Genomic DNA, 22,659 nt, shown 5'->3' with positions numbered 1-22,659 from the left:
CACAGTGCGATTTGCCGGGCTCATCTTCCTTCCACCAGTCAAAACTAACAATAGAAAATTATTTTTTAATTCTTATCCATGCACACCCCTGTTTCAAACCCCAGCTGGTCAAAATCCGGATATCCAAAATTTTATGTCCGGATACTGGTACACTCATAAGCATTGCCCAATTCTCGAGTCTAAAGAATATATTTGACAAATTGTGATGATGGAAAGAAAATTTAACGGCACTGGACAGTATCTAATATCAAAGTCTACAATGACAATACCTTTTATTGAAGAAAATTAAGAAAAATGTCCATGAAATACCGGCAAGTTGTCACCGCGAGCAGACATTCTGACAGCCTACTTTCGTTTTCAAAAAACTTTAACAAAAAGATAAAAGCTAATGTGTTCTTATCTAAAATTGATTGTGACTGACTGAAATTAAATACATGTCTGAATTTCAATTTAATTTATGTATAACACGAGAATATTTACGTCTGGCAGCCGCAATTATAACCATACATTGCGAACAACTCTGGTTATTATTCAGAGCTTTTCTTTAGGCCCTATCGGTCTATTTGCGATGGGCTATCATCCTATAATCAGCTACTGACTCTTGCGGCGACATACTTGTGCTTTTGTTTCTATTTACCCTACTTTTGACAGTTTTTAGTTGTTTGTTTTCACACGTGATGCACACACTTTTTATCCGTGATGCACAAAATCAATTAAAGGCAATTTTGTTTCGCCTCGTTTGATTGGTGTTTCCAAAGTTTTCGACCAATTAAAATCATCCTAACGATATTCGGTGATAGGCAGAGCATACTTTGTTGACACGTGAAGTTCACAACCCGTAACGGGAGAAGTTTCGCTTATTGATGATGTAATGTTTTTACAAGCTGATTAGAAGCTGATAGATGTGATATATACATGTATGATAACTGCCTCGGGCGCCAGATTTTAGGGCGACTTGTTTTTCGCTTTTCTGTACAAACAGAGCGAAGTCATCAGAAAAAAAGCGACCACTTCGCTCACGTCGCCTAGAAGCGTGGACCCTGTACATAAGGCACCTCTCCGTGCAGAAAATTATCAGTCTATCTGCTCCTTGACCTTTGTCACACAGCAACCACTGTTCCCCCCTCGAATTCAGGCGCCAACTCTCTTCCAATTGTATTTCATCTAAAGATTGCGGAATAGGTGGAAGAAACTTCCGTCAGTGACGTTGAATTGTTCTTTTCATCGAATTTTCATTTGGCCAATAGCCCCTGAACTCTGGTGGTAGGGATGACATCAACTCTTTATTAAGAAGTCTGGTGGGACAATCGTCTGATGAAACTGCTGCTTCCTTAAATTAAGTTGGGCCATGGCCTTCTGTATCTCTAGCTGGGGGTTGTCGGGTCCGTGGCTGTGAGTGATCTCTTTCATAACTCTATCGTCAGATCCGGTAATTAAACGTCCCTTGCATGTTCTGTTTTGACATTTCCAGTTAGTTTTGCCACTTTTTGGATCACTTTTGTCCTTCCCATAAACATAGCCATCCAAAGTCAATTTCTTGGCTCCCCTTGAACTTGTAAAATAACTTACATTTTTCTCCATTTTTTCACTTTCAACTAGCCATGTACTATATCACAAGAGAAATGATTTTAAACCTTGCAAAATCGACAATTATTTACAATGTATTATAACTGTAAACTATAGCGCGCAGAGTAATTCTAATTTTCGCTCACCTAGTTAATTGGTCAAATTGCGCGTAACATATTCTTGAATGTGTTGTAGGTAATCAAATAGACCAAAGATCAGGATGCAGTGCAACACAACGTCGAAAATATCACAAACAATTATTCGGCAGATCGTATGTTAAAATATGTTTCAACCATTTGTCGTATTCGACAATTCTTCCATTCTTTAGTTTGTCCATTCGACTAATTGTCTTATTCTTTCATTTATCTTTCGACGAATGGTTGTAAACCCCACACACATACCCTGCTCTCCCCTGCCCCTTGTTTTCATTTTTTTTCTTTTCATAAATTTAGTTTCTTGCTCATCAGTATCCTGTCACCAACACTGCACACACACACACACCCTGACCCCACCCCCCATACCTCCTATAAAAAAAATCATTAAATTTTGCTTTTTCTTTAAATTTTACTTCTGTTCTCCTCTGATATACATGTAACTCTTCAGTATATTACCCCGCTTGGCGAAGCTCTTGTTCTTGATTTGAAAAATATTTTATGTCATATAAACAGATGTTTAAAAAACAGAAAACAATTGTAGGTTTTCAGACAAATTCAAACACAAACTCTTTTCATTATAACATATGCAGTGCTCCAGCTAGCTATTTACAGCAGGGCGCATCGCCCGTTCCGAAATTCGTTCCGCCCTGTTGCCCCGCCAGGCACCCTGCCCGTTTTACAACCATTCATTTCCTTTTTAGCCAAACTTCCCTTTTTTGCCTCAGTGATTATAATACACTGCTTTATTGCCCCCTTTTTATCGAGTGATACACGCCGGGGGGCATTGATATAATTAGCAAACAATTACCTGCTGTAATCGTGCCCGAGGCAGACCATGATATTTTAGACTGCTCCACTAGCATTAAAATCACTGAACCTTAGTGTTAAAACAGTTTGCAAACCAGTCTGAAATCATTATCATTTTCGCGCCACCTGTCAAAGTGTACTTTCGTTTTCGGTAATATAATCGTAAATATCCCTTTATACACAACTGAAACTTAAGTCCAGACAACAGACATTTAAATCTAATTAATAAAAATCGATCACAATCAAATTTAAATAGGAAAATATTTTGATTTTATCGTTTTACAAGTTTTTGAAATCGAAAGTAGGTCGTCGTCTGCTTTGTGAAATGGCCGATTTTTCATGAAGATTTCTTTGAAATTAGTTTACTAAGATGTAATGACAGGGTACATTTTAATGTCAGATACTGTAAAATGTTGTTAAACTGTCTTTGCATCATAATAATTTTTCAAAAATATTGTTTAAACTGGACATTAGAGGACTTTTAGAAAAAAGTGTAACCATACCCGGATATAAAATTTTGGATACCCGGAATACGTTCTATTAAAAGTGCTAAACTTGCTTTTAGACTGTTGTAAGTTAAAAAATTTGCCTGATATATTTATTTAAGTGGAAGTTTTAACTTTATTTTCTGTATATATGTAATGTTGCAGGTATAAATTAATAAATATCAAGTACATGGAGAAGATGTGTACTGAAATTGTAACAAGTAAAATAGGCCTAAACACATAGATATTGTTATACAGTATGCAATTACAAAGAAATGTTACAAGTTGACAATCAATGCCAAGTAAAATACAAACAGGGGAATTTTTAGTTAATAAATAGGTGTAATAGAGATGACAAACATAGCCTATCAAAAGACAAAGTATGCCTTATACCATGCCTAAAGTGTGCAAAATACCTTGCCTAAAATGGGGGGGGGGGGGGGGGGGGGGGGAGCATGCTCTCAGACCGACTCCCCTAGAAGTGCCCTTTTCAGTTCCAGCACCCTGCCCTTTTTGAATCCTAGCTGGAGCACTGATATGTATATATATATAGCATAATTTTGTTGATACATAAAGGAATAAGGTTGTGTTGCAGCTGAGATATTTAGTCCCTATGTGACTCATAGCAATAATTCATTTGTATTCAGATATATTAACTTTTATTTCACCCCATGGTTCACTGTGAGTGTAATACCTACTGCATATGTTTCTCTTCAAATGATAACTTGTCTTTAATTATTAATCATTGTATAATATAACATTGCATGTATTGAAATACAGATTCATGCATTGGTAGACATAACATAAAGATGGACAAAGTTGCATGTTTGCATGAATAATATATGAATATATTACTGTGTTTTTGTTAGCTTACCTGTCACGAAGTGACAAGGTGAGCTTTTGTGATCGTGCAGTGTCCGTCGTCCGTGCTTGCGTGCGTCCGTGCGTAAACTTTTCCTTGTGACATCTCTAGAGGATTTTTCATGGGATCTTTATGAAAATGGGTCAGAATGTTCATCTTGGTAAATTCTAGGTCAAGTTCGAAACTGGGTCACCTGCCGTCAAAAACTAGGTCAGTAGGTCTAAAAATAGAAAAACCTTGTGACCTCTCTAGAGGCCATAATTTTCAATGGATCTTCATGAAAATTGGTCAGAACGTTCACTTTGATGCTATCTAGGTCAAGTTCGAAACTGGGTCACATGCCATCAAAAACTAGGTCAGTAGGTCAAATAATAGAAAAACCTTGTGACCTCTCTAAAGTACGTATTTTTCATGGGATCTGTATGAAAGTTGGTCTGAATGCTCATCTTGATGATATCTAGATCAAGTTCGAAACTGGGTCACGTGCGGTCAAAAACTAGGTCAGTAGGTCTAAAAATAGAAAAACCTTGTGACCTTTCTAGAGGCCATATATTTCACAAGATCTTCATGAAAATTGGTCAGAACATTGACCTTGATGATATCTAGGTCAAGTTCGAAACTGGGTCACGTGCCGTCAAAAACTAGGTCAGTAGGTCAAATAATAGAAAAACCTTGTGATCTCTCTAAAGGCCATATTTTTCATGGGTCTGTTTGAAAGTTGGTCTGATTGTTCATCTTGATGATATCTAGGTCAAGTTCGAAACTAAGTCATGTGCGGTCAAAAACTAGGTCAGTAGGTCTAAAAATAGAAAAACCTTGTGACCTCTCTAGAGGCCATTTATTTCATGAAATCTTCATGAAAATTGGTCAGAATGTTCATCTTGATGATTTCTAAGACAAGTTCGAAAGTGGGTCACGTGCCATCAAAAATTAGGTCAGTAGGTCAAATAATAGAAAAACCTTGTGACCTCTCTAGAGGCCATATTTTCCATGGGATCTGTATGAAAGTTGGTCTGAATGTTCATCTTGATGATATCTAGGTCAAGTTTGAAAGTGGGTCACGTGCCATCAAAAACTAGGTCAGTAGGTCAAATAATAGAAAAACCTTGTGACCTCTCTAAAGGCCATATTTTTCAATGGATCTTCATGAAAGTTGGTCTGAATGTTTCTCTTGATGATATCTAGGTCAAGTTTAAAACAGGATCATGTGCGGTCAAAAACTAGGTCAGGAGGTCTAAAAATAGAAAAACCTTGTGACCTCTCTAGAGGCAATACTTGTGAATGGATCTCCATAAAAATTGGTCAGAATGTTCATCTTGATGATATCTAGGTCAAGTTCGAAAGTGGGTCACGTGCCATCAAAAAGTAGGTCAGTAGGTCAAATAATGAAAAAACGTTGTGACCTCTCTAGAAGCCATATTTTTCAAGGGATCTGTATGAAAGTTTGTCTGAATGTTTATCTTGATGATATCTAGGTCAAGTTTGAAACTGGGTCAACTGCGATCAAAACCTAGGTCAGTAGGTCTTGAAATAGAAAAACCTTGTGACCTCTCTAGAGGCCATACCCTTGAATGGATCTTCATGAAAATTGGTCAGAATGTTCACCTTGATGATATCTAGGTCAAGTTTGAAACTGGGTCACGTGCCTTAAAAAACTAGGTCAAAAGGTCAGATAATAGAAAAACCTTGTGACCTCTCTAGAGACCATATTTTTCAATGGATCTTCATGAAAATTGGTCAGAATCTTTATCTTGATAATATCTAGGTCAAGTTCAAAACTGGGTCACATGAGCTCAAAAACTAGGTCACTATGTCAAATAATAGAAAAAACGATGTCTTACTCAAAACTGGATCATGTGGGAAGAGGTGAGCGATTCAGGACCATCATGGTCCTCTTGTTTGGTTAAACATCACACCGACACATAGGTGATAGGGTGACTTTCCAGCTTTTGATGCTGGAGGAAGACCCCAGGTGACCCTACAGGCATTATTTCAGGTATCATGGTTCGCACAGGCCATGAAAAGTCCTTGAATTTGATGCCTACTCCTTGAAAACTGCTTGAATTTTGTAACAGTCAGAAACTACTTGAAAACTACTTGAATTTAGGAAAAACATACAAAAGATGGCAAATAGTCCTTAAATTCGTCGGGTGCGAAGTGAAAACGGACAAACATTATAAACGGACCAAAATAAACTAAAACACGACGGAAAAACCCCAACTGTTACAGCCATTAGGGCCTGCCACGGAGTTGGCGATAGTACAGTACAGTACTGTACTTTACGGGTTTTATGCTCTTTCAAGTAATTTTCACACTGTGTAATTTATCCGCGATGCATTGAAGGTCATTTTTGGTTATTTCGTGTCTCAGCAACAGTGGCATTGCGCCCATTTTAGTCCTTGAAAATGGAGGAAAACTACTTGAAAACTCCTTGAAAACTACTTGAATTTTTTTTGGGAAGGTCTGTATGAACCATGGGTATGGAAAAGCACCTGGGTCTACAGAAACATTGGCCTTCCATAAGATAATGGGATGGCTTCCTCACCTGAAAGAATTCTACACTCAAAACAAGGTGTTGAACCCATGATGATGAAAGGGTATCGGCATTACAAAATATCACACCTTCATATTGAAGGCTTTCAGTTATAACCACCTGGCTATAAGTCACTAGTTCTGTTTCATATATTAAGGAAATATCTGAATTTCAGCTGGTTAAGTTCATCTGGCACTGTGAGCCTCTGTTTGTCTTTATCTTTGATGGTTTTGTTTCTTGCCAATATTTATATGCAAATGGGTTTTCATGAATTTAAAAGAAGGCACGAATTTCAAGCAGCAAAGAAACAAGCTGGTATGTGTGATGTAAATGCATAAGGACTAAGACAGTTGACTGTTAAATTGCAAATTAAAATTAATTAATTAAAACCGACCTGTGGCATGCTTTTGTTTTGGTTATCTTGTGCATCAATCAGTTGATCAAATTATGAAATTTAAGTCATGATATTTTTATACTTTTTGCTGGGATTCAAGGTCATATAATATGAATCCTAAAAAATAACTACTTTGTAGGTCATTAAAGTTTATTTGTATATATATAGCTAGCTATATTCAGCATGTGGCATGTATATTTAGTAGTCTGAAATCGGGTTTAAATACTATGTTAGTATATTTACATCATTCTTATCTTGAATTTAAAGCAGTTGAAAATTTTCCACAATTTAAGTCAGCCGGCTGAACATTGAACAAATCCTTTTAGATAACCCAGCGTGTCAAGCAACCATTTATCTTGAATTATGCAAGATTAGTACTTTACATGGACAATTATCTCAGATGTTAAATAGTACACTACATGTTCCCAGATTGCTTTTAAGTAAACAAAATATCATTTTCAAAGTATGAGAAAATTGTTTCAGATTGTGTAAAAGCTAGCCAAATCAACTCAGGTATATTTAATTTCCTTCTTAGTTGATGAAAAGACAACATACTTCTTAAAACTTCCCAGTTTATAGTTGATGCTGCATTGCATACTCTGTCTCACAGAAACTTTTATATTATTCTTTGTTTATCATTGTATGTTGACTGACATATGCTGTCTCACAGAAACTTCCAGATTTATCATTGTATGCTGATTGCATATGCTGTCTCACTGGAACTTCCCAGATTTATCATAGTTTGTTGATTTGCATATGATGTCTCATAGAGACTTGCCAGATTTCTTATTATATGCTGATTGGCATAATTATGTTGTATGCTGTCTCACAGAAACTACCTATTTTATACTGATATGCAGATGCTATCTCATAGAAATGTCCATGTTTATCATTATTGCTGATTTGCATAATTTGTCTCACAGAAACTGCAGTTTTATCATTATCCTCAAGGTTTATCATTATAATATGCTGCTATACATAATTCTGTCTCACAGAAACTTCCCAGATTTATCATTGTTTGCTAATTGGCATATGCTGTCTCCCAAGAATTAACCAGATTTATTATTGTTTGCTAATTGGCATATGCTGTCTCTAAAGAACTTCCCAGATTTATCATTGTTTGCTAATTGGCATATGCTGTCTCTAAAGAACTTCCCAGATTTATCATTGTTTGCTAATTGGCATAATGCTGTCTCACAAGAACTTCCCAGATTTATCATTGTTTGCTAATTGGCATATGCTGTCTCACAAGAACTTCCCAGATTTATCATTGTTTGCTAATTGGCATAATGCTGTCTCACAAGAACTTCCCAGATTTATCATTGTTTGCTAATTGGCATAATGCTGTCTCACAAGAACTTCCAGATTTATCATTGTTTGCTAATTGGCATAATGCTGTCTCACAAGAACTTCCCAGATTTATCATTGTTTGCTAATTGGCATAATGCTGTCTCACAAGAACTTCCCAGATTTATCATTGTTTGCTAATTGGCATAATGCTGTCTCACAGGAACTTCCCAGATTTATCATTGTTTGCTAATTGGCATATTGGCATATTCAGTCTCACAAGAACTTCCCAGATTTATCATTGTTTGCTAATTGGCATAATTATGCTGTCTCACAGAAACTTGCCTGATTTATTTTTTTATGCTAGTTGGCATATGCTGTCTCGCAGAAGCTACCAGATTATCATTATCATCCAGGTTTATCATTGTATGCTGATTTGCAAATGCTGTCTCACAAACCTTTCCTAGTTAATCAGTGTCTTCAAGTGTTATATATATGCTGCTTTATGTATGCCGTCTCTCAGAAACTTTCAGGTTTATCATTGTGTGCTGATTTGTGTATGCTGTCTCATAGAAACTTCTTTTTAGCTCACCTGTCACATAGTGACAAGGTGAGCTTTTGTGATCACCCTTCGTCCGTCGTCCGTCGTGTGTCCGTGCGTCCGTCCGTCAACAATTTCTTGTCTGCACGATAGTGGTTTCATTTATGATTTTATTTTAACCAAACTTGCACACAACTTGTATCACCATAAGATCTCGGTTCCTTTCTTGAACTGGCCAGATCCCATTATGGGTTCCAGAGTTATGGCCCCTGAAAGGGCCAAAATCAGCTATTTTGACCTTGTCTGCACTATAGCAGCTTTATTTATGATCTGATTTTTACCAAACTGGCACACAACTTGTATCACCATAAGATCTTGGTTCCTTTTTTGAACTTGCCAGATTCCATTATGGGTTCCAGAGTTATGGCCCCTGAAAGGACCAGAATTAGCTATTTTGCCCTTGTCTGCACAGTAGCAGCTTCATTTATAATTTGAATTTAATCAAACTTGCACAAAACTTGTGTTGCCATAAGATCTCAGTTCCTTTCTTGAACCGGCCAGATCCCCTAATGAGTTCCAGAGTTATGGCCCCTGAAAAGGCCAAAATTAGCTATTTTGACCTTGTCTGCACAATAGCAACTTCATTTATGATTTGATTTTAACCAAACTTGCACACAACTTGTATCACCACAAGATCTTGATTCCTTTCTTAAACTGGCCAGATTCCATCATGGGTTCCAGAGTTATGGCCCCTTAAATGTCCAAAATTGGCTATTTTGGCTTTTGCAGCCATATAGAGACTTCATTTATGGTTTTATTTGATACACAAAACTTTCAAAATATCTTCAACAACAATAAATCGTGGATTCCATGACAAATCAGATCCAATCGTAGTTTCCAGAGTTATTTATATCTGATTACCTCCACTGATTGTAGTCAAAATGGATTTATTTCAGTAAATACTTACAGGACTTATTTGAAATTTCATTATTGTCATTAGTTGGACCGAGCCAATCAGGGTAGATAACTATGGACTGATTTTTATGTCAAATTACCTCCCTTTATTTCAAATTAAATGGGTATATCTCCGTAACTATTGAAGATACTGATCTGAAATTTCATTTATGTCAACAGATTTATTTGGCAGATCCTTCTTTTATTAACTTACATTAATTTTCTTTTGAATTACTTCCCTTTTACATTACTATAAATAGCCTATTTTTAGTAACTTTTTTATTATAGGCCGTAGGGAAAAACCGAGACCACTTTTCTGTGGTACAACATGGATGGTACCTCCAATTTTTAGGTGTATTTTGACATATCTATACCTTGTAAGAATTTTGTTTTTCTTTTTGGTTAAATTTCTTTCTGTTGTTCCTGTCCTTTGGACTTAGATATTTTTTCTGAGGACCTTCCTGTCCTCAAGTGCAATGATAACAGGTGAGCGATATAGGGCCATCATGGCCCTCTTGTTTATCATTGTGTGCTGATGTGCATATGCCATCTCACAGAAACTTTAAGATTTATCATTATATGTGATTTACATATGCTGTCGCACAGAAACTTCTAAGTTTATTATTGTATGTTGATTTGCATGTGCTGTCTCACAGAAACTTTCAGATCTATCATTATATGATGATTTGCATTTCCTGTCTTATCGGAATGTTTAGGTTTATCATAATATATCATCTTAGAGAAACTTACAGGTTTATCATGATATATCAGGCTTGATGCTGGATTTACAGAAACTAGCAGGTTCATTACGTAAATGGCTAGACTTTAGAATTTGTTTGTCACTATCGGGCTTTAAGTCACTCAGCTTTAAAGCTGATCTGTGTACTAGCTTGTACGCTGTTTCAAAGAATTTTTCAAGTTGACTCTTATATCAGACTGTATAAAGTTTTACAGAAACTTATCAGTTTTGCTGTTTTAATTAAAGAATGTTTAAAATTGGTTCTGATATTTCCAGTTATATGTTGGTTAAAAAGAATTTTTAAGTTGGACATGTTATCTTTCAAATAAGTAATGTTTTTGACTTATTTCAGATTGTATGCTGTTTCACAGAAACTTCCAAGTTTGTCATGATATATTAGGTTGTATGTTGTTCAAGTCAGTTTGTTTTTGAATCAGGAGAACTTTCAGGGATATCATTTTGAGCCAGTTTATATTTGTGTCACTGGGACTTTTTGGGGTTGTTTCAAATTGCTGATCAACAGTAGCTTCTGTTTGTGTGTGTTTGTCTGCTGCTTCACTGAAACTATATAGTTTCTGGTAAATGTGAAAACTTGAAATAAAATTGTTTAGGGGAGTTGGATGAGTGCACAAATCAGTATCATCCTCATATTAATAAAACTGCAAACAAGAATTATCTGTATTAATAAGGTTATCTACCTAATGTTTATCATAAAATTATGAATGAGCTTGTTTAACATTACATGATGTAGGTGTTTATTATCTATATGAGCCGTGCCATGAGAAAACCAACATAGTGGGTTTGCGACCAGCGCATCCGCGCAGTCTGGTCAGGCTCCATGCTGTTCGCTTTTAAAGCTTATTGGAATTGGAGAAACTGTTAGCGAACAGCATGGATCCTGACCAGACTGCGCGGATGCGCAGGCTGGTCTGGATTCATGCTGGTGGCAAAGCCACTATGTTGTTTTTTTCATGGCACGGCTCATATAGATAGAGGATAAGTCAGGATACTGAGCTTTAGGATTGGTTTAGTATCTTCACAGTATATTGGTGATGCATTAAGTTACCCAATAAGGAACAAAGACTGAGGACTTTCATGAGTGAACACCAGATGCAATATATTTAATGAAGGAGTGAAAGATATTTTGATATTACATGTAAAACAAACAAATTTTCTTTTTATTTCACATTTTGACTAAATTTATCCGTTTTATAGTTTCTTATTAGTGAAAAATATATTTGATGTTTTTTCACTGTGAAAATACCAGATATATTTCACTCTAATATATCGACAATTCACTGAAAAACATGTAATAAAAGGATTCTTTTAAGAAAACATTACTTCAGGAACACTATTAGCGCCAGTGCAAATATAAACATGTTTTTGTTTTGTAAAAGTACATGACTTCCATACCAATGACCTTTTACATGACGATCAAAATGTTAACCACCTAAGTGGATCTATATTTTCAAACAAAGACAAAGTTCATATTTAGATAGATTTAGATAGAATATTAGTCAATAAAGGTCTTGAAAATGTCATTTACCTCTGGGATTTGGCATTCAAACATGTTTTGTAATTAAAACATGAACAGTTATTAAGGTATTCATAAATCACCTGCAACTACATTTTCAAAAATATCTAGTTAACTGTACAATCACAGATATCTGCAAGGTATTCCTTAATAATTAATTGTATGCACTCTATAGTGCTATTATTGGTATAAATAATTGAATAGTAGTGTGACTTTTAAATAGTTTCACCAGTTGACTAAATATAGCAAACATTCTACCCTGCAAACTATGTTGAATTGTAATAAAAGACATTTTTTTGACCTCTCAAAAATGATAATATTATGATAACTGATTACAAACAGGAATATGATGAGTTTGGCAAAATTCACTGAATGACACCTGAAAGCTGTGATTAAAGGCCTTAAATTCACAAAAGCTCATTTTAAAACCCTATGGTGGCTTGTTTCTGCAATGTCATGCTGTTGTGTTGGTGCCCCTGCCAGAACAACAACATGGTAGCACAATGAATAGTTGTTGTCCTGTTGGCCCAGTCCTACCAACACAACACCACAAGCACATGACAACATGAGGATACAACCACAATACGGTAACAACAGGACAAAAAATAGCAAAACAGAAACATTTTTTCTATTCTGTTGTCACTCAGTTTTATCATAGTAGCATTCTGTCATGTTGTCATTCTTTTGTACTGGTTGAGATACCATGTGCAACAAAACAAAGATAGAACAAATTGTTTTGCTATTGTTTAGCTTTTTGGCTGGCATGCACAGTTAATTTATTAAGTAAACTAGGCACTGTCATCATGTACATCTGGGTTAATAACAAATAGTGTTGCTGAAGCTCTACAGTAAATACCATACTGCAAGGTAATTAAATTTTGTGGAGGACTGATTTTCATGGATTTCATCATTGAATCAGTTCATACCTGTTTTGGTCAAACACGTGAAATTTCTTGCATATGAATCAGCACATTTGTTTGGTCAATAATAATGCTATATATTATTAAAAACATCAATAACAGTCCAATCCAGCACCCATTTATTATATATTCATTGATTATCATTTCTTAGTACTTTTACCTGTAATTTAAGTAGGCATGTCATTCAGAAGGTGAAATAATGATAGAATAATTTGTTGTGATAAAACAGCAACAGAATGCTATTTTGTCTTGTCACTTTGTTGTCATGTAGCACCCAGCAACTGGAGGATGACAAACAGGAATCCAACACAACAGAAAAATGTGTTATGTGGTCACTCAACTTGTGTTAAGGCCTTGTGCTGTCAGTTTTTGTGGTTTCATGCTGGCTGGGGTGCCAACATGACAACACAACATTCTCAGAAATTATTTGTTGTCATTCTGGAGGGTGTTCTAACACTACAGCACAACATTGCAGAATAAAGCTGCCATAAAACCTAGTCAGAGCATACCAGTAGTTAAAATGACATTAATTATTTACAGTATTTTATCTTTATTATTAATTTTCCTTTCTGATATTCTATTCATCTTCAAAACTTATTTTACTTTTGTTCATCTTCAAAAATTGTAATCTATCAGAAAGTCTAGTACAAAGAAGCCATGCTGTTTATCCTTGTACTAATATGGAAGTATGCCAAACTTGATCTTTGAATCTCAGACTTTATAGACAGATCTTGCTTACAATGCAGCATTAATTTTGTGGGCCAAAAATATTGGCATTAATACCTGTATTAATACAAAGCTCTTATTGAATTCCTCATTTACCTTTTTTCATTGAAATTCAGAATTTGTATCTTGGGTAAAAATATTTTTGATTTAATGAACTGTAGTTATGACTAGACAGTTTATAGATTATTTAGGCTGCTAGTAAAAAATAATTCATGTGTTCAAGTCAATGACCTTGTGTAGTGACATGGATTGGAACATAAATGGTAAATTAAAAATTTTGCCTGGATCACTCACTGCGGAAAATGGTTCCGAATACGGGAGTGTACGCATTCCGTATACTTCTAATATACGGGCGTATACCGAAACATTTTTCCCGTATATGGAACATTCCATATATGGGAATCCCTTATTCTTTAATTGGACATTCATGTTTTTCTCACATGGATCTGTTCATTCATACTTAGCATAAATGCGTTTCAACAGTTTATGTCAGTATTCAAAGTTAGGGATTGTCAAGGTCGAAAATTATGTTTAAGGCGTAGGAAAGATACCTTTTTGTATGATATTCGTATATTAGACATATACGGGACCGTATACTCCCGTATATGCACATATTTTTTGCAGTGACATCATTAAATTGATGTTATTATTCGGGTTTGGTTATAACTGTTCAGAGTTGTTGGCATGTCAGTATACTTGTACTATATGAGACTGACCAGACATGACATACATGTATGAGTTTGACAAAGCATTACATACATGTGTTGTATATGAGATTAAATGCACATGATGTACATGTATTATATGAGACTGACCAGACATAACAAACATGTATTAGTCTGACAAAGCATTACATTCATATGTTATGTATGAGGTTGACCAGACATGACATACATGTATTATATGAGACTGGCAAGGCATAGCATACATTTATTATATATGAGATTTACCAGACATGATATGAATATATTGCATAAGACTCACTCACTGACCATAATGACATACGAGTTTGATATGAAACTGAATGTGCATGGCATGCATGTGCATATATAAGATTGACTAGGCATGGCATACGTGACATACAAGTTTTATTTGAGAATAATCATTGACAACATTCTTATATTATATAAGATTGACCAGGCTTGGCACACTTTTATTATATGAGACTGACTAAACATGAAATTCATGGATTACAGGAGACTGACTAGACATGACATACAATTGTATTATATGAGAATGACCAGAATTGATGTACATGTGTTATATGAGACTGGTGGACATGATGTACATGTATTACTTGAGACCAACATGTTAGACATGAAATATATATATTACATGAGACCAACCAGAAATGACATACATGTGTTACATGAGAGCAACTAGATATGACATACATGTATTACATTAGACCAATGACCAACTAGACATGACATAGTATTACATCTATTACATGAAACCAACTAGACATGACATACATGTGTTACATGTGAGCAACTAGATATGACATACATGTATTACATGAGACCAATGACCAACTAGACATTACATAGTATTACATCTAATACATGAAACTATGGAAGCGTCCTGGTGCCAGCAGGGAGATTTAAATTTGTCATACGTACCATTTACTATCTCCTACGTAGGAGTTAGTATCTCCTACGTAGGACATAGTATCTCCTACGTAGGACTTAGTATCTCCTACGTAGTACTTAATATCTCCTACGTAGGACATAGTATCTCCTACGTAGGACTTAGTATCTCCTACGTAGGACATAGTATCTCCTACGTAGGACTTAGTATCTCCTACGTAGTACTTAATATCTCCTACGTAGGACATAGTATCTCCTACGTAGGACTTAGTATCTCCTACATAGGACATAGTATCTCCTACGTAGGACTTAGTATCTCCTACGTAGTACTTAATATCTCCTATGTAGGACATAGTATCTCCTACGTAGGACATAGTATCACCTACGTAGTACTTAATATCTCCTACGTAGGACTTAGTATCTCCAACGTAGGACATAGTATCTCCTACGTAGGACATAGTATCACCTACGTAGTACTTAATATCTCCTACGTAGGACTTAGTATCTCCTACGTAGGACATAGTATCTCCTACGTAGGAGTTAGTATCTCCTACGTAGTACTTAATATCTCCTACGTAGGACATAGTATCTCCTATGTAGGACTTAGTATCTCCTACGTAGGACATAGTATCTCCTACGTAGGACATATTAAGTACTACGTAGGAGTTAGTATCTCCTATGTAGGACTTAGTATCTCCTAAGTAGGAGTTAGTAACTCGTACGTATGTCACTGACTAAAAGACTGTCAAGCATGCGCAGTGGAACAATATACTCATGTGTACTATAATTTAGTAAGGATTATCTGATTATCTGATACCGGTAGATTACATATTTGTAAATAATAAAACATCTCCCTTCTTTCAATGTCTCACACAAACTTCGTAAGTATGAATTAAAGACACATTTGACCAAGTTCTGAATTTGACAGATGAAGTAGTCAATAAATTTGTTTTAATAGATATTTTTGAACATTTTATTTTGTTGTTGTTGTTTTTTTTTTTGTTTTTTTTTGTATTTTTGGGGGAGTACGTAGTTTGGGTATAGTCACACTGCGCTACCCACAAGGTGCACTTCTAGGCATTGCTCCAGGCATGGGCAGACATCAGGTTACAACCACCGTCATTCCATAAGCCAACCGGGCAGTTTATGAGCATGAAGAATTGAAACATGTCATGTGAGGTTTCGAACCTTTACCATTCGGCTATGGAGGCCTCTCTTGAAATTATGTTGAGAGTTCAAAAGTATGATTAAAGTATATCATGAAAGTTACTAAGTATAATTACCGCCAGTTATTGTTTTGACCGATTGTGTGATTTGATTAATAAACTTTCTCTAAATAAAGGCACTAACCTACAAATTTTGGCTAAAATGGTCTCTGAAGTTCGGTCATACTATGGACATTAAAATTCGAGTTTTTGTTTCTAAACTATCCTTAATCTACTCAATCAAGGAAAAAAGATGCCAGAGCCGGGAATAGAACCCGGGCCGCCACGGCAATGAAAAATGCCCTGCTGTCTTTAACAATATACACCACCCAGGAATATGTATACAATGACCCTTGAATGTAGATATATAATAATTAGGCAGTTTACCTCAGTAAAACGTTACAAACGCTTTTCAATTTCCAGTGTAAAAGGTACGCTTTTCAATTTCCAGTGTAAAAGGTAGCTAAGACAACTAGTTCTCATGTGTTTCAATAACATATAATCTGTTGGTAATTAATTCAAAGGTTTCTTAAGCAGTTCTTGATACTGGTTCCTAAAATTTCTCTTTTTTCTGTTGTCGTATGATCTCAAGGACAGTGCCTTTAATAATCAATATCTATTAGGTGTTATCATCATTTGAGCTGCGCCATGAGAAAACCAACATAGTGGCTTTGCGACCAGCGTGGATCCATACCAACCTGAGCATCCGCGCAGTCTGGTCAGGATCCACGCTGTTCGCTTTTAAAGCCTATTGCAGTTAGAGAGACTATTAGTGAACAGCATGGATCCTGACCAGACTGTGCGGATGCACAGGCTGGTCTCGATCCATGCTGGTCACAAAGCGACTATGTTGGTTTTCTCATGGCACGGCTCAATTTTCTTTTTCTACATTCAGGTCAGGCATTAATTAGTTACAGGAAATTACTGTAACTGCATCTAAAGCATGATTTAACATGATAATAAACTATTGATACTTTTTTGTTTCAAACACTCATTGATACATTTATGAAGTTTATTAAGGTATAAAGTTCATTAACACCTCTCCCAGTCATCTGGTGATAAAAGGTACTCATTGGCAAGCAATTCGTTATGCAGACTGTGAAGGTCATAAAGGATATTCTAGGATCCAGGGCACTGGAGTCAATCAGGGATTATGTTACATCATGAACACATTTGCAATGATCTCTAATGAGATGTGGGATGAAAACTGCCTTGCTCAGAATCACATTTGTCCAGTCGTTAGAGTCAGAGGTAAGAGGTATTGTTTTGTTTTTTCAGAAAGTGGTATCAGAGAGGAAAGTACTTTACATTTAATGACTCTAACGACTGATGCGAGTCTACAGTGTTCCGAAAAACTAATGTCAAATCAACTTGTGGTCCGACGGTTTTGCTTTCTTTAACATGGTGTGTGTATCTTCTATATATTGTATATGTTGTGAAAAAGAGGAAGAATAGAATAGTATTTAAATAAAGTGAAGCTTTTTTGACAGTAAAATCTTTTAATTACCGAATACCATGGAATTTGTAGGTTTCAGTCATTAAATCTGGTAATCCTTTGTTTTGTTAAGTGTATGCCTAGAGAGAAGAAATTAAGAACGAGTAGCTTGGTAAACATGATTTATTCCCCTTCATCGCTCTTCACAGTAGAGGCTAATTTTTTTTTTGATATAAGAGCTTATTTCATGCGAAATAATATTTACAATTTTGTTTGATCAGAGTGACTAGATAAAAGAATATTTGACTAGTTGAAACTAACTAAATGTTATAGAACATTGACAATCGTGTCATGCAATCAGGTCTATATAAATTCATTCTTTGTTATTGGTTAGAAACAGTGTTTAAGAGATAATTTCACTGATTGCAATGAGAAGTTATTTATTTAAGCCCCTTCTCGAGACAACACATAAAATACAAGAATATAAATAGTTTAGAAATTAAATCAAATATTGCAATAAATGTCATTTATCGGCACGCAATAAAAAAGTCAACCAGCAATGTTCAATTAATACATGTACCGGAAACGCGAGCAGGACCACAGAACGCTGCAGCGCCCCAAAATAGGAACCCTTATGTATGAGTTACTAAGTCCTACGTAGGAGATACTATGTCCTACGTAGGAGATACTAAGTCCTACGTAGGAGATACTATGTCCTACGTAGGAGATATTAAGTACTACTTAGGAGATACTAAGTCCTACGTAGGAGATAATAACTCCTACGTAGTACTTAATATCTCCTACGTAGGAGATACTAAGTCCTACGTAGGAGATACTATGTCCTACATAGGAGATAGTAAGTCCTACGTAGGAGATACTATGTCCTACGTAGGAGATAGTAAGTCCTACGTAGGAGATACTATGTCCTACGTAGGAGATACTAACTCCTACGTAGGAGATAGTAAGTCGTACGTAAGACAAATTTAAATCTCTCTGCTTCCATATGAAACCAACCAGACATTACATACATCTATTACATGAGACCAATGACCAACTAGACATGACATAGTATTACATCTAATACACGAGACCAGCCAGACACGACATACATCTATTATGTGAGACCAACTAGACGTGACATAGAATTACATCTATTACATGAAACCAACCAGACATGGCATGCATCTATAGCACATTTTCAGATTACAGGTATCAGTACGTCACACTCAATGCGGTCATCCCTATTATTAGTAACAAACACTCATGGCTCAGAGATTTTCGGACAGTAGAATTCAATAACACATAGAGTTAATTACTGTAAGGATTCCACTTGCACATTCTTATCTCACAGTAAATGATGTACCTGGCCAGTGTTGCAAAATTTGTTTATATTTAATGCACTAAAATGCATATTAACTGAGGTGATTGAATATTTGGTGCATTTTGTTCATATCTTTTTAAAATAATCATGAATGAAATATACATGTAAAAATTTTTGCCAATATTCTTAGTAAAAAAAGAAAATGCTTAATGTTTATAAAATGTCTTAACAATTGGCGAAAAGGGCAGTTAAAATAGAACATTTGCATGATTTATATATAAAGTATAGATAGTATAACTTAAAAAGTTAATGGGTTGTAATTTTATAGCCCATTTTAAGCTACTTAATTAATGTACCGAGTGAAGGTGCTGGACAAACTTTTAAACTATTATTTTCCACAATTTTTTTAGATGATATTTGTTAATGAGAATAAATGGGTTGTATTTTGTAACAATCACTGCTTTTGTTTAAGACGGAAAATTAAATTTGAATTTACGAATGTAGTAACTTTTACCCATAATAATTATTATTTATATAATCTTGAATGATAGTAAAGAAATGCAGAAAAAAAATATTGTTTTTAATTTTTGTTACGTATTTAATTTGTAACATTTGCTCTGACAAATTCTACTCTTTTTTTTTTCTTTATTGTTTGACGTGGCATTATTATCATTTTAGTCCTATATTTAGGCTATGTATCATGAGTCTCTGAAGCAGAGTTCTGCCGAGGATTTCAGCATGATGGGCCCATGGCCCATCTACCCTGAAAACATGGGGCCATTCTGAAACTTTTGGGGCCATTCAAAAAGAACCAATTTTACATTAAAAAGACTACATTTCTTATGCTTTTAAGAAGTGTATTGTTTTTTTTAAATGTAAAATTATACACAAAGTTCATGCCATTTATTCTCTTTTCCTTATAACTTAACCATGTATACTCAACCAATAACTTCTTCTGAAAGCTCTGTTTGTCAGATGTTTTACTCTTACTTTTTTGCTCTACTCAAATTACTTGACTGGGTGGGGGTCGGATCACTCTGTGATTCTGGGGTTGTTGTTTAATGTTCAGCGACATATGTAGTTGAATCGTTGCTTTTGTTCAATGTATCATTTCTATTTGTATCTTTCCCCAGTGTAACTAAAGTCTGGTTTATTTTCTTAGAGGCAGGAGGACTGAAAAATTTGTGCAAAATCGCTTTTTTCTTTCGGAGTGGCCGCCATTTTGATACAATCATGGTGCAATTATCACGACACATTATTTTTTCAAATCCGTCACAGTGATCTCCCCTGAAGGTATGTCTATCTACCGTGCAAGACCGGCAAACTAGCCATTGTTATCGGGTTTGAGTTTCAGATTTTCTGGCGCGCCAAAGGCCCACCTAAGCGAAATTTGCTGCGCCATTCATATTTTTTTTTGTGCCAATGGCGCAAAAACTCAGCCTCGGCAGAACTCTGCTGAAGTAATGTAACTGTAATACAATCTTCCCTTGATCAAAATCTCACTGAAAAATGATAGGTGTTACAAATCCCTTCATACTTTTGCAGGGGTATCATAATCCCTCTGTGATTTTTACATATTTCATAGTTCAACTACAATATATTTACAACTTAAAGTCTATTGATTCCCAGCTCGTAAATACAATGCCTTATAGCAACATAATATAATTTGATAGCGTAATATTCTATTTCTATAATGTTAATCTAAGGGATTATATACCTGAAATGTGTGAAGGGGTTTTGTAACTTCACAATCATTTTTCAGTGGAGGGATTTTGATCTAAGGATTTTGATATACACTCCTTTCATACACCTTCTCCACAAAATTTGAATCAAGAACAAATTATTTCAGATTTACTCTCTCTAGTCAAATTGTCACTGAGATCGAACTCGCAACATCTGGAATGGTCCAACTGAGTTGACTCAAATACTGATCATTTTTAGTTTAAACGAAACAATAAATTTTCTTACAAACTTAGACAGTTGTTCATGATCTCCCCACTCTGGTTCTCAAAAAATGGGAAAATTGTTTTATACTGACAGATCACATTATGTAACTTTCAGTATATGTATTTTCTTTTTGCCTGATGTAGATTTCAATCTAAGGCGTTTTATTTTCCTATCGGTGACATCTTTTGTATACTTTCACCAATGATAATACAGAATAATATGTGATTTTATTTTATTAAAGTTTTCCAGAATTATTTTTTTTATAACTAATATCATAGCTCTCAGTGTAGTCAATCTAAATTTCAACATGAATAAGATGATCTAATTTGGTGTGGAAACTGTTAATAACATCAGGTAAAGTAAATGTTTTCTGTAATTCAGTTTACAGAGTTCTAGGACATGTCCAAAATCCATTTACAGTTCTTTAACAGAAAAAATAATGTATACAACCATCACATAATTCATTGAGTCTATATAAATAACACACATCTAGAATGTTTGTCCGAAATCTTAAACCATAAACCTGGGTTTTATCAGGTCATTCTAAAAATAGACACAAGGGCTTATTAGAGAATGTGCTATTACATGTGACCAAGCAGATGTGGCATACATGTATTACTTCAACTTGAGACCAACCAGACTTGACATAGAATTACAACTACTACATGAGACCAACCAGACATGACATAGGTGTATTACTTGAGACCAACCAGACATGACATAGGTGTATTACTTGAGACCAATCAGACATGACATAGGTGTATTACATGAGACCAACCAGTCATGACATAGGTGTATTACTTGAGACCAACCAGACATGACATAGTTGTATTACATGAGACCAACCAGACATGACATAGGTGTATTACTTGAGACCAACCAGACATGACATACTTGTATTATATGAGGCTGACCTGGTATGATGGTACCAAGTGCAACATTTCTTAAGTGATTCTCATTGAGCTATTGTGATAGATTGACCTCAAGCCCTTGAGACAGTACAATCAAAAGATAATGTGTTTCAAATGTCAATAGCACTCTTAAAGGTGGTCAGTCGCATTTAAGGAAATTTTTTTTTAATGTATATCATTTTATGTATATTATATTAAAAATATATTTCAGGAACAAGGAGACCTATTACATAGTATTAGATCCTTCTTAGAAATATAGTCTTAATTGAATTTTATAAAAAAAAATCCTGTTAGCTGCTTGTTACTAGTAAATGATGTGAAATTTTTTAAAAAGCTGTTTTTCTTTTATTTCAGTATAATTTCTAGTTTTTCATTTGCACTCGCAAGATATAACCTGAACCAAAATACAAGTTTCAAAACTTCATGTTTAATGTATTGATCTTGATTGAATAACCAAGACAGGTATAGGGATGTAATAATATTTTTTAAAACTTTCAATAATAAATTTCAGCTTAAAATAGTGAATGCTAAAAGTTAACAAATCTGATATACAATGTAATAGGTCTTATATCTTTATATTATTTCTTAAGAAGCATTTGTTTATCAAATTTATGCCTTGATTAGGCAACCAGGTTGAAAGAATCAAAATCTTGAAAAAACTTTCAGCAAAAACGTATTTTGGCTTAGCACTAAGTAAACGCAAGTGATCAGATCTTAAAGTTTCAAATAAATCTATTACATGACAAAA

The 22,659-nt window shown here is 35.1% G+C and overlaps 1 protein-coding gene across 3 annotated transcripts in view; it reads left to right on the top strand.

The window, feature by feature from the left end:
* LOC123551924 (monocarboxylate transporter 10-like) overlaps positions 1-22,659 on the top strand; it is a 53,326-nt gene that overhangs the window by 5,142 nt on the left and 25,525 nt on the right. The window contains exon 1 of one of the 3 annotated variants that reach the window (XM_045341230.2): positions 17,193-17,548. The exons of the other annotated variants lie outside the window; for them this stretch is intronic. Within the exon in view, the coding sequence (XP_045197165.2) occupies positions 17,486-17,548 (63 nt within the window). The 5' untranslated portion in view covers positions 17,193-17,485. Of the gene's footprint in view, positions 1-17,192; positions 17,549-22,659 lie in introns of those variants that run through there. 3 annotated transcript variants of the gene reach the window in all.

The sequence above is a fragment of the Mercenaria mercenaria genome, chromosome 4 (genome assembly GCF_021730395.1).
Source record: "Mercenaria mercenaria strain notata chromosome 4, MADL_Memer_1, whole genome shotgun sequence".
Lineage (NCBI taxonomy): Eukaryota > Metazoa > Mollusca > Bivalvia > Venerida > Veneridae > Mercenaria > Mercenaria mercenaria.
The sequence above is the reverse complement of the archived record's forward strand: the minus strand, read 5'-3'. Positions and strand labels throughout refer to the sequence as shown.